This window comes from Argentina silus (assembly GCF_951799395.1).
Source record: "Argentina silus genome assembly, chromosome: 16".
Taxonomy (NCBI): domain Eukaryota; kingdom Metazoa; phylum Chordata; class Actinopteri; order Argentiniformes; family Argentinidae; genus Argentina; species Argentina silus.
The window spans coordinates 7,760,977-7,774,373 of record NC_139670.1 but is presented as its reverse complement, the minus strand read 5'-3'; the positions used below and the strand labels follow the sequence as shown (position 1 = coordinate 7,774,373).

General features: G+C 46.8%; 1 protein-coding gene across 1 annotated transcript in view; it reads left to right on the top strand.

Moving 5' to 3' along the window:
- Positions 1 to 13,397, top strand: part of snx29 (sorting nexin 29) — a 60,093-nt gene that overhangs the window by 33,887 nt on the left and 12,809 nt on the right. The window contains exons 16-18 of the mRNA XM_083687898.1: positions 2,265 to 2,381; positions 4,030 to 4,085; positions 4,709 to 4,790. Coding sequence (XP_083544024.1) covers positions 2,265 to 2,381; positions 4,030 to 4,085; positions 4,709 to 4,790 — 255 coding nt within the window. The remainder of the gene's footprint in view (positions 1 to 2,264; positions 2,382 to 4,029; positions 4,086 to 4,708; positions 4,791 to 13,397) is intronic.

The following is a 13,397-nucleotide window of genomic DNA, read 5'->3' as shown; positions in this document are numbered from 1 at the left end:
AGAGAGAGAGAGAGATGTCAGCATCACGTGTCACACAACACCATGCAGCACCTCTGTTAGTCAACAGAATGTTATTTTCTACACCTCCCCCGGGCCAATCTAATTTACAGTGCCGCAGAGTTCTCACCCTGCTCTGACGACATTTCCATTTCCATTATCATTTCCATGCTGCCCCTGCACTTTGTGGTACCGTATAAAGTACCCTATGTACCCCTACCCTAGGTACCCTATGTACTGTACTGTCTGCTAGCAGGCAAGGGAAAGGGAACTGTATAGGAAAGGCAACTGTTGGTTGGAAAATAGTTGGCTGTCAGAAAATAGGCGTCTTCGTTAAAAATAACGTCCCTGTACTGGATTTCATCATTAAGGCTCCATATTAAAAATCTACATTTCTTCTCCGGGTCTTTTCTCAATAACATGTTTTTCAAGGTATTTTTCGGGGGTTGAATGGAGAGAGGTAGAGTAGTTTCAGTGTATCGAAGGACAATGAAAGCATCCTAATAGAGGCACTGATGGGAACAACCACCTCTCTATATTCAAGCTGAGAAGAAAGGAGCTGAATGAATGCAGGAGCCTGGTCCTTCCGTTCCCGACCAGTAATGTGTGTGAGTAATGAGGGTGGAAGTGTTGTCAGGGCCATGTGTGAACTCTGTGCCTGTTTAAGCAAATTGGGAGCGCTAGCACGTGGCGTTGGCGGGCTGAAAATACACCCCATGTGCTGAAGCGAATCAGCAAGCGCGGCCGGCGAATAACAAACTGATTAGCTCCCTCTCACTGAGAATTAATTGGGTTCCTTCACGCTTAAAATTAATTCCCTCCTTTTAATGTCCTCGTTGAAAGTTACGGCACAAATAAATAGAGGTGATGAATGGATGGAGTGTTCTGGAATCTTCTGGCGTTCGGAGTTCCGCGCAGTGTTCCCCACGGGGAGGCTGTCAAAGGTGATGCAGCGCTGTTGGACTTCCGTAGTTCTGTTGGTGCCGATGGCACTGTGACTGGCCTTTTACAAATGCCAGCTGAAGGTGTGTGAGTGTGTGAGAGAGAGAGAGAGAAAGTGAGAGAGAGATTGTCGCAGAGTGTGTGTGTGTGTGTGTGTGTGTGTGTGTGTGTGTGTGTCTATTTCGCACATCATTCAGCATGCCCTTTGCCTCACTCAGTCTGCAGCTTTAGACAACTTCAAGGACGTTGCAGGTTCACTCAAGAGATGTGGAATTTTGAGCACATTTCAAAGTGGAGGCAGTCATGTTTTGATGGCGGAGTCTTCAAAGATGTCAAGTTCTGCATTTTAATGCCCAGCTCTTTCTATGCCTGATCTGGAGGTCACTATGTTTGAGTTCCTTAATCTGAAGTCTTTTGAAACTTCAAAACTTGTGTTTTAATAGAGTATTAATAGAGATGTCAACAGACGGTTGAATGTGTCAACATTATACAACCATGAGTCAGCTATTAATAACAAGGCCTCATTTGCAGTGGCGGAAAGGAAAACTACTGTATGATGTAGGAAAACTCACTTCCCACTTCCTTATTCCTTTTCTAATCACTCTCAATCTCAGTAAGAGACAGTACAGAAACACCTCAGGAACTGTTTGGCTCACCTGGTAATAAAACCAAAAATAAAACAAACGCACAAACAACTTGGTAATAAAATCTCCCATTTTAGGAGCATAAACCGGTGTTGTGGGTATCCCATCTGCATTAGGGTCAGTAATGGGGACAGACATGGCAGAACTGACATCATTCATCTGTCCAGCCACCAGAGGTCCCAAATCTGCATTGACATCTGATGTCCCCAAACAAATGAATGTGTGTCACAGCTGTCAGGGAGGCTCGCTGTTAGTGACAAGCTGGTGACAGAGACCCCTCAGCACGTCCAGGTCGGTTAGGGAGACCCACATTTACAAATGCCAAACACACACACACACACACACACACACACACACACCCCCACACACACACACACACACTCTCTCTCTCTCACACTCACACACAGACTCATTGCAATGTCTAGGTTGGTTAAGGCTGACGACAGCTGATGATGAGACAGTCAGGGGTCAAACATGGTGAAGGATAATAACAGATTTTAGCCCCCTGCCAAACTCTCACTCTCGCTGTTCCTCTCTATCTGGGTTTTGATTGGTTCTGCTTTTTTCAGTTGATGTGAAAGGAGCAGGTGTGTATGTGTGTGTGTGTGTGTGTGTGTGTCTGTGTGTGTATTCAAGACCTTGATTAACCCCTATGTGTGTGTGTGTGTGTGTCTTCTCCAGGTGGCTGAGATGCATGGGGAGCTGATTGAGTTTAATGAGAGGCTGTACCGTTCTCTCATGGCCAAGGACCACCTCATCATCCAGATGAGACAGGAACTCATCGACCTGCGAGGCCCTGTGAGGACCACACACACACACACACACACACACACACACACACACACACACACACACCCTTCACCCACGCACTTCATCCCCATCACACTCCCACTCTCGCCAGCTCCCACCTCTTACCATGCACCTTCACATCTGACTCCCCCACCTCTCCTCCCCCCCGTCTCCCCCACCTCTCCTCCCCTCCGTCTCCCCCACCTCTCCTCCCCTCCGTCTCCCCCACCTCTCCTCCCCTCCGTCTCCACCTCTATCGCTTGTCTGCAGGTTCTCTCTGTCTCCCACCTCTAACACCTTCCCATCCCCTCTTCCCTGCCTCCAACTATCCACTCCCTGTCCGCTTACCTCCTCTTTTCACTCTCCACCCCCCCCCCCCCCCAACCCCCCCCCCACACACACACACACACACACACAGAGGGTAGTTTGCTGCCCACTTTGAGCGACAGTAAATCAACTGCACTGATTGCTGCCCCAGGCAACAGATAGGACCTCTTATCCCAGTGCTCCAGCCATGGTCTGCTGGCCCAGTGCTAGGTGGACACCGGATAGCTGGCTGGCTGGCTGGCTGGCTGGCTGACTGGCTGGCTGACTGACTGGCTGGCTGGCTGACTGGCTATGTATGTGGTCCCTGGTTGCTGGAGCTGGTTCCAAGGCTCTGACTAGATCTTGAAGAGTCTGGGGAGGAATACACACACACACAGACTCGTACCACACACACAGACAGGTCAGCCATGGTAGCGGTAGTGCACTCACACCACACACACACAGACAGGTTATCAGGCTGGGATTACCACTGCATGTGGCCTTCGGTCACAGGGATTTGTGGTTGCAAACAGATTATAGCCGTGTCCCAACGGCTGGGTAAAGGTGTCCATCTCTGCATTTAGCAGTACCACACAGGGATTACCCACAACAAGAGCTCTTATGGGGTCCCACACTCTCTGAGTCCTAATTGGATTTCCGGTGTGTAGGTTGATGAGAGAGAGGTGGTCATGGTGGCAGAGTGTAGTCATGTCACAGTGCTCTGCTCCGGTAGTCCCCGACCGCTGTCCAACTGGAGACCTCTCCCTCAGGATCTACTTAACCTTATCAACAGGACACAGGCTACACCAGGGAGCTCTCTGTGAGGAGCACAGGGTTAGCGATACGTCTGATGCAGGGGATTCAGGTGGAGGTGGAAATCGGAGGACGGGCGTCCATTCCATGCATTACAATGAGCCTGTCCTCCCGATTTCCACCTCCACCAGCCTCCCCTGGTCAGAAGCCTGTACTGTTAATACAGTAGCATGATGTGTTTCTACCTCAAGCCCATGTACATACAGTTCAGGAAAAGCTTCAACAGATCTCCTTTCTTACTGTACCAAAGGCATATCAGATCCAGAATACTATCTCTAATGGTGAAGCACAGCAGTGGAGGCTGGTGGAGGTAGAAATCCGAGGACAGGCTCATTGTAATGTATGGAATGGAATGAGGAATGGTATTTGATAGCATTCTTTATTCCGTTCCGTGCATTACAATGAACCTGACCTCTGACCTCTACCAGCCTCCCCTTGAGCACAGAACAGAACAGCACAGAACCTTACATTTTGCATATTCAGCCAATGCCTACAGTAGGGAGCGACAGTGACATCTTCTCCCTCTACCTACCTATAGGTTCCGGGGGACCTGAGCCAGACTTCAGACGACCCCAGTCTATCGGACTTTGAGACGTAAGCAGGTTCTATCTCTCTATGTCTCTATCTTATCACCTGAGCTGTGTCTCATCTCGGGACTGTATGGTGAACCCAGGTCTATCGTCACCTACCTCTGCTGTATCTGGGCCTCTGTCTCCTCGGGTGAGAGAAGGCAGGTGACAGTTTTTAGACATCGTTCCAAAATCTTTATCCCCCCCCCCCCCCCCCCACCTCCCCACCACCTACCCCCAGGCCAGGCCAGGGCTGTAACACCTGACAGGGCTGTCTGAAACGCTGTGTTCCAGGTGCTAATGCTCCCTCTTAGCAGCCACAGTGGCGACCACAGCGGTCAGACCGCACACGGTCAAGATTGATCTCCCTTTGGGCTTGTTCCATTTGACTAATGAAAGGTTGCATAGCATTTCTATCTGGTGCTGGACACTGATGTGAAAGTCATTCTGTTTCGATATGTCAATTGTCCTGACCACTGACGATAGTTTATTTATTATACCTTCCAGAATTAATCTTCCTTTTATTTGAATCCCTTGACATTTGGTGTCATTTTCGGGTGTTGGCGTACAAAAATCCCTGTTCTGGTAAAATGTGGTTAGGGGTGTGCATGTGACCTTCAAGGTTGACCGTCGGTGTCTATCCCCCAGGGCTCACCGTGCTCTCATCAACGTGTGGATCCCCTCAGTGTTCCTGCAAGGCCGTGCTGCAAACGCCTACCACGTCTACCAGGTAAGACACGGTAGCTGCTAACACTTACCATGTATAGGCCTACCCTTCAAAACACGGTTACTGTCTGCTTACACCTACCATGTAGCTGCTCACCTTACCAGGTCAGGACATGCTAGCTGTTAATGTCTACAGTACCATGCATACATGCTAGCTGCTAATACTTACCTTCAAAACAGATACAGATACCATGTAATGCGTAGTGTGTGGTATTTATGCTCACATTATGTACCAGGTAGTGGATAATATGTTCTGTACTGTATTAAGGAGTGACATCCAATCCCCAATACAGTTGTGCACTACATCCTCCCTCTGTGTCAGGTACTGTTGTTGGAACTGTAACTAGCACCCAGCTTGTGCCCTAGGTGTCTGTTTTAGCAGTGTCCAACTCATTTCAGAGGTGAGAATCCAGGTCTCTCACAGCCACTGTGCTGCTTCTCCCTCTCCTGTCCTGTTCTCCCCGGAGTCTGTGTCACTGGCCTGTTCTACTCTGTCACAGTCTAGCGAGGGGAAGCCAGAAATGATGGGACAAGACAGGTGACACAACCTCAGCGGTGAGATAGTCGAGGCTGGACGGCTCCTGGACTCAACTAGATTTGTTCCCTTGTTTGTCTGCTGCAGTGTGGTGTGAAGGCATAGTACGCATTACGCACCCCTGGACAAGACATTACTGGATACTTCTGTATTTATGAAATGTGACTTAATTGACGAAGAATATGGACATGTATGTGATTCCCCCGGCCTTTTGATGTCAGGCGTTACTGTACAATGCCCACAAGACAGCGATTGTGTGGTTTACTGGGAATATCCATTATAATATGAATATGTTAGATTCATTGAATGCCACTTTATTTTACAGACTTTTTTGTATGAGGTTGTTATCCAGCTTAGACACTGGGTCTGGGAATACTGCAAACCTCCTGTGGTATAGAGACACTCTGGGGTCTCTCCACTAATAGAGTCTACCAGGGGAGGCTGGTGGAGGCAGAAATCGTATTATTCCATGCATTACAATGAGACCGTCCTCCGATTTCTACCTCCACCAGCCTCCCCTGATCCCTATTTAAACTGGGACTATTGTTCTTGGAGGGCCAGATTGATGAGGACTGTTAGCTATTGTAGTCTGTGTGTAAGGCTCCTTGTGTCTTCTTCTCTGAGGTTGATAAACCAGAGACATGATGGATCACTGAGAGCTAAACCTTGCTCCAGTACGATAAGATCTTTGACAGAAGGTATTTCTCATACTGTCCCCCCTCCACCAAACCTTATGTTTCAATTTCACCAACCAACCAAGTCACAACAACCCTCAGTCCGTCCAAACGGCAGGGGTTGAAACGGCCCAGAGAAGAAATCATCAGCCTGCCCAGAAAAAAAAAATCAAGTGCGTCTCTGCTTCCCTCACTGTGCTGAGCTGAAAATGATGAAGGGATAAAAAGCGTTTGGAGAAGCTCGAATGAGAGAGAGAGAGAGATACATTTTTCTCTCTCTTTTTCTCTCAGCCACTAGATTACAGAACATTATGGAGGAGGCAAATTGTTTGTACTCTGTCCTTCCTGTATTAGCCTTTCTCAAAAGCTACATTTCTCTCTCCGCCGTGTGAAACGACTCTCTCTCTCCACCATGTGAAATGACTCTTCCCCAGCCTCTGGTCTGGCATGCCCATAGAGAGAGGCTGTGATGGATCTCCACCATTATCACCACTGTTTTGTTCTTCACAGACAAGATGTGCTACCCCTCCATACCTCCATCCCTCCCCTCCCCTCCATCCCTCCCCCCCCATCCCTCCCTCCCCTCCATACCTCCATCCCTCCCTCCCTCCCCTCCCCTCCATCCCTCCCTCCCCCCATCCCTCCCTTCCTCCCTCCCTCCCTCCCCTCCTCACTCCTCTTGTAATGATAGAATAGAACGGCTGTAGCAAATCATTGTTTTACTGTCATACAATACCAACAAAGAGGTTATTATAAAAGTCTGTGTATTGGAAAAAGAAACATAATTTCCAGGCTTTCAGAGGACAGGCGTTCAGGCGACAGCTTTCAGAGTAGTTAGGCGTTTGGCTTTTTATCTATGTTTAAGCTCACTGTGTGAGTTAAAGTGAGCTCCAGTCGCTTCAAAGTGGAGGAGCTCTTTATTCATTGTTCTTTGGAGAGAGGATGGATGTGCTGCATACTCATACTGTGTTGTTTAGTAGTGATGCTCTCTCTCTCTTTCTCTCTCTCTCTCTCTCTGTTTTTCACACACAACACACACACACACACACACACACACACTATCTTACATGCCAAACAAAAGTTAACAAGAAATAGCTTTCAGCATTTTCCGCTGAGACAGTCCCCTCTCTCTCTCTCTCTTTCTCTCTCTCTCTACAATAAACTACAGTACTTGTTGTTTTACTTGCCCAGAGGTGAGGGGTGTTCATGTCAGTCAGGTGCAGAAAGAGTTTTATATAGAAACTTACTCCTATGCTTCGGAATCTGACAGAACAGCACATCACACATTCAGGTTCCCAGTGTAGCTCGGAAGAGCAAAAAAAAAAACCCAACCTTCTCCTAGAGTTATTGCTTAAAAGAAAATAGGGAGTATGTGATGTTATGATTCCTGGCAAAGTCTTTGCTTAGTTGAACACACACTTTGTACACACAGTCATCTCTCTCTCCCTCGTACCTCTTGTGGGCAGATGCAAAGCTGAGTGTAGATGAAATGGCAGAAAGCCAACCGGAGCCCTGTATTGGAGATGAGCCATTGCATCCTGTATTCACTGGATTTTTTCATTCTAAATGAGCTATTCCCTTTGATCAGCAAAAGCAGCTGAGCCAATCGCTTTCACACAAAGTCAGGCCGGCGAGCCTCCCTGTGTTTTGATTAGCCTAATGAGATTTGACAGCTCCACTTTTTTGCACTCCATCTCCCCTTTCTTTCTTTACCAAGAGTTCCCTGATACTGTAGTTCTGAGAGGTAGGCTGAAAGTGTAAGTGTCGAAGTGTGTGTGTGTGTGTGTGTGTGTGTGTGTGAGACACACACACACACACACACACACACACACACACACACACACACAGAGGGAGGTGTCCAATTAATAGGTATTATATAAGATACCTTTGACTTAATCTTGCAGCTAACTCTTTTAGTATGCACATACAGTATGAAATGCATAAATCGGCAGTTAAATGAATAATTGAGATGTCCTCGTTGACACGTATTCAGCGTGTGGTTGCACTAATCTCATAGGTCTGTACCCCCCGGGGAAGCGCAGTGTCGGAAATGTGTTAGAGCTTTTAATTTCTATATTACCGATGCAGTTGACATGTGCAACCCTCAGAGCCACTCCCAATGGAGTCGGTGAGTTCACATCCCACCCGCATGCAGCCTGAAGGGCCTTGTTTCTACGAGAGCCTGAGACTGCATCTCATGTGCTTGTTGTGAATGCAGATGAGGGATATCCATATGTATTGCTGCCCATTATTATTCAGATTTCTAATTAGGGTAATGATGATGATCATGTCTGTAAAGATCATCATGGTGGTTATGGTTGTGGTAATGACTGTGCGGCGATGATGATGATGATGATGATGATGATGGCGGCGGTGATTACGATGCCGGTCGTGATTGATGTTGCTGGTGATCGTTATCTTAGAAATATCGATTCATCTTAGATTGAGTCTCTCCGCGATAACGTGGAGATTGCTTTTATTACATTTTCAGCCTCCGACGGGGCTCTGAGGCGTTTTGTAATGTTTCATGGCATGCAAAGAGATCTGAGATCTGGAATAAGGAAAACTCAGGAGAGGAATCAGACGGAGAGAGAGAGGAAACATGGCAGGAAGAGAGAGGGCAGAAAGTTGGCCGACTTTTCCCCTCTGTAGAGTCGGGTAAATCTAATCAGAATTTCAGTGGCTCTCCCTTTATTATTGAAGTAGATTGGAGAGAGTCTTGCTGGGGTGTTTGATCTCTGGGCCTGCGAGGGCCCGGGTGGAATTAGCAATGTCTGAGAGTTACCTACGGCCATTACATTACTGTTGCTCCTATGCAGGGATACGGTGGGTCTATGTCTCCAACCTCCTCCACCTCTCCTTCTCTCTCTGTCTTTCTCTCTCTCTCTCTCTCCTTCTTTCTCTTGTTCATTCGCCCCTCCATTTTCTGCCTATGCTCATTAGAGCAATACGAAGACCCTGACTCATTCATTCATTCATAGGACAGAGGGAGAATGAGAGATGGAGGGAGGAGAGAATGTGTTGGAGAGAGAGAGAAAGAGTAGTAGAGATAACATGGGGAGGGGGGGAGATTGAGAAACAGAAAGAGAGAGAGAAAGAAAGAAAGAAAGAGTGAGAGAGATTATGAGATAAAAGTGAAAGATAAGAGACTTAGTGTATCCTGTTTCCCCAGCCCTGGGTTGTGATTGGAGGATAGTCTGGGGTAGTTTCAAGGAAAGAGTCCTGCGGCATTCTTGTATCAGCACACTGATCCAACTGTTCTCTAGGAGCTTGTACAAGAACAGGATCAGTGACTGAATGAGAAAATGCTGCAATAGATTTAGAAGGTTTTGCTGGATTCAACAATGTACTGAATCCTTGAATATCCCACATAAGAAGAGCAGAAGGAAAGAAGAAATCCATGCACAGCCAAGATGAATACCGACATTTTGTTTATTGTGTTGGTACTGTAGTAAAAGGCACTCATACAGCGGCTGTTGTTCACAAAATATGATGATCACATGATGAAGCATACTGTAGCCTTTCAGTAACCTCTCAAATGAGGTACATTTAAAGGGATGTGTGTTACAAATAACCTTGACAGTGTTTTAGGAGTGCATAGTCCTCCATAAACCAGCGTCCATCCCCCCTCTCTGTGGAATGCAGGAGTGGGTGGAAGGACACACTAAAACAAGTCCAGTAGTCCTTATTTTACTGACAAATAAACAGCTCACCTTTTATTGGCCAACCTGGGGTAGTTGTCCACAGCTGACGGAACTCTCAACGTTCCAGAACTGCATTTAGTACCACAGAGGAGAGGGCAGAGAGTTCTAAACTAACATCCGGTAGTTTAGGAAGTTTTTAAGTCACCGCCCCCGCTTTGAAGGTTATTCATACTGTATGTACTTTTGAGGAAATAAAATAATCCCTTACAATAATCCATACTAATCTATTCACTTTATTCGCGGCTTCCTCGTGAATAAAACGAAACATTTGTCAAGCCTCCTTCATACTTCTTCCTCCACATCTTCCTCCACATTCCTCCTCCTCCTCCTCCTCCTCCTCCTACTACCATCCTCAGTGATACAGTAGCTATATCTGGAGGACAGCAGGCAGCAGCTCCACTCAGCTCAGCTCCTCTCGGCTCCTACCATTGGCTCTAATGAACACCTTAGAACAGCTAGATAGTAATCACCACCATCTCTCTCTCTCTCTCTCTCTCTCTCTCTCTCTCTCTCTCTCTCTCTCTCAAAGCCATTTAAATGGGGGAGTGGGTTGTCATGTCAAATACTGTCTCTGTGTCTGCACACAACGCCTCTCTCATTCCTTTTTATTTAAGTTTTTATAATAGGTTTGATTTGTCAAACTCATTTGATGTAACCATGTACATTGCTGTTGCGACATGTACCGGGGGATATATTTCAGAGTTATGTCAATTGTTGTGCCCGATCCCACCCATAAAGATAAATGATACCCACACCCAAAGGTTAGAATGTGCATGTTCAGCATTACTCGGTGTGCTGTGGTTGGTTAACGGCTCCATCAATCATCTTCTTTCAAGGAAAGTCAAGGCGATGCATGTTTAAATGCTACAGTAAATCACAAACAAACCATTCAGCAAAATGGCTGGTACAGGTGCTGGTCGTTTACCATTGTTGGAGGCTGACACTTCAGGCAGTTTGTTCCGTTGCCAGATAGTCTTTTTTTGTCAACTCTATGCTTGTCTGACACTAATGTCAGTATGCTACAGTAGGGTATGCACAGCTACAGTAGGGTATGCACGGTGCAAGTCTGTTTTATTTCTTTTGAGGTCTTTGCAAGAGACTTTTTTACTCTTACTAAACAGAAAGCCAATTTCACGGGGAAGGGTATCAACACACACACACACTCACACACACACTCACTCCAACACACACGCACACACGCACACGCACACGCACGCACACACGCACACGCACACACACACACACACACACACACACACACACACACTTCCGCAACTGCCCGACTATGATAAAGTGAAAATCTGAGGCCCGCACCAGACCTTAACTCGCAAATAGAGAAAATGCGCGGTATAGCCTACAGTTCCCATTTTTATTTCACATTTCACAGCTTATCTCTTATTGAATTAAACTCTGACATTGTCCTTTTTGCCTCAGTGGATCGACATTAAATTTTTCTGCCCACGTTCCCAAAAGCATTTGACGATTGGCGTGTATTTGGCACGCATACAGTTAGGCCCTAAAGCTTAGGCTTACACACTAATGGCAGATAAAAAGAATGAAAGAAAAGCCTAGCCGGTAGATATGAATTACACAAGGATAAATTTCTCTATTCAACCTGGCCGCCACCCACCCACCCTACATCCACACAATGTTTCATGACTCTAACCCTGGCCGCCCCGTGGATATAACCATGGGGACTGTGGTTATGAGTCAACCCGTGCCTCACTAACACACGCAGGCACATACGCATATGCGCACGCACGCACACACACACACACACACACACACACACACAGGTGACAGACACACACACACACACACACACAGGTGACAGACACACACACACACACACACACACTCACACACACACATTCGCAGATGACAGACCCTGTCTGTAGAATATCTTTAATGGAAAGATTCTCTCCTTATCCACTCTTATCGCTCCCCTTCCTTCTTCCTTTCTGCAATCCTCCAAATGGGTTCTATTTTCTGCCTAATTTGGCAGATGTGGTCCTAGAGTGGACTGGAGAGATGAGATAGGACCTACTGCTCCGCTGCATGTACTTTACTTTTTCTCACACAAGTGCCGTACCTCAAAATATTCTTTCATTAAGTTGAATTATTAAGCAGTTGAAGGTTGTTCTACCCATTATCTTGGATCTTCTTCCTCTTTTGTCGGCTGAGAGTGAGGGATAAGTTTGGGGCAGGTGATGGATTTAGTTGTTGATTTAAATGAAGGCCGGCGACGGTAATAAAACTCAACATGCGGCCTGCTGTGTACTGTACCACGGGGGAGGCTGGTGGAGGTGGACAATCGGAGGACGGGGTGATTGTATTGCATGGAATGAGGAATGGTATCAAACTACTCCTCATTCTGTTCCATGCATTGCAATCAGCCCTCCACCAGCCTCCCCTGCTGTACCGTAGCCAGCAAACAGAACGTTCTAGTGTTATTGTTGGACAGATGAGTACCTACAGTATTGTTAACATCTAATTACATTGCACAGCAATTGAACTCATTATTGTGAAATATCCCTACTTTCTGGGCCTCTCAGATAGTGTTCGCCTCTCAGATAGATGTTCAGCCATTTTGTGCCGCTGCCAGGGAGCAGTTGCAGTGTTTTCCCACTGTGAGGTGAGCAAAAGGGCTCTCTGTAGGGGTTTCCTCAGGAGATGGAAGGGGTGAGCGCACAGCTTTTACCACAGCTGGGCTCCCACAATTACCACGCTTGTCAGATGGCCACTGGCGACCAGTACCGAGGCTCATACATAGCTGCAGTCTTCCCATCTCTCTCCTGACAGCTTGAGAGTCACTGTACAGCAGTGGAGGCCGGTGGAGGTAGAAATCGAGGAGGACAAGCCCATTGTAATGCATGGAACGGAATGAGGAATGGTATTAAACACGTTCCATTCCATGCGTTACAATGACCCCCGTCCTCCGATTTCTACCTCCACCGGCCCCCACTGCTGTACACTACAGCTCAGTCTCCTAAGTAAAGCATTAACCTCTGAGTCAGAGGTTCCTACATGAGAGCAGAGCACAACTGGAGTCCTATTGCCTTAACAAACGGTCAACAACAAACTCCGAGTCATACTGCAGCTCAGTATGATCAAAACCCTGCACGTCAAGCAGGTCACTCAATTATTTGTGTATGAGTGTGTGAATCAGCGTTGACGCTGTCGTAGGAAAAGTGGAAAACTTTTTCAAGTAACTCTCGTCTTTGAGAGTCGGCTTATAGTACATAATGCCACCCGCGGCGCCCCTCCCATCCAAACCATCCCCCTGGTTCTCCCCTGTGGGAGGACCTGGGCTAGAGGAAGAGGCAGTAATGAGCTGTTGTAAATGCCACTGCTGGGTGTGCTAAATGATTTCTCCCCTGTTAGTTCTGACATTAAGGATGAGGGTGAATCATACAGCGTTGCCGCTACGTTGAATGGGCCGCTGTTTTTTTTTTTTTTTTTTTTTTGGTGATACAGAGAATAGGCTAGTCGGGAGAGAGAGGGAACATGTATGATGTAGTGGAACTGGTCTGTCTTGTAGACGTGAACAAGAACATCTCTCTTCTGGAATGGAATAGTTGGCACGATAATTTGTACATGATTTATAGGGATTGTAAGTAGAGATTTGTTTATGATAACAATGTGCTTTTGAATTGTCAGTGTGTTACTTTTGCTGTAAAAAAAAAAAAGCCCTTTGA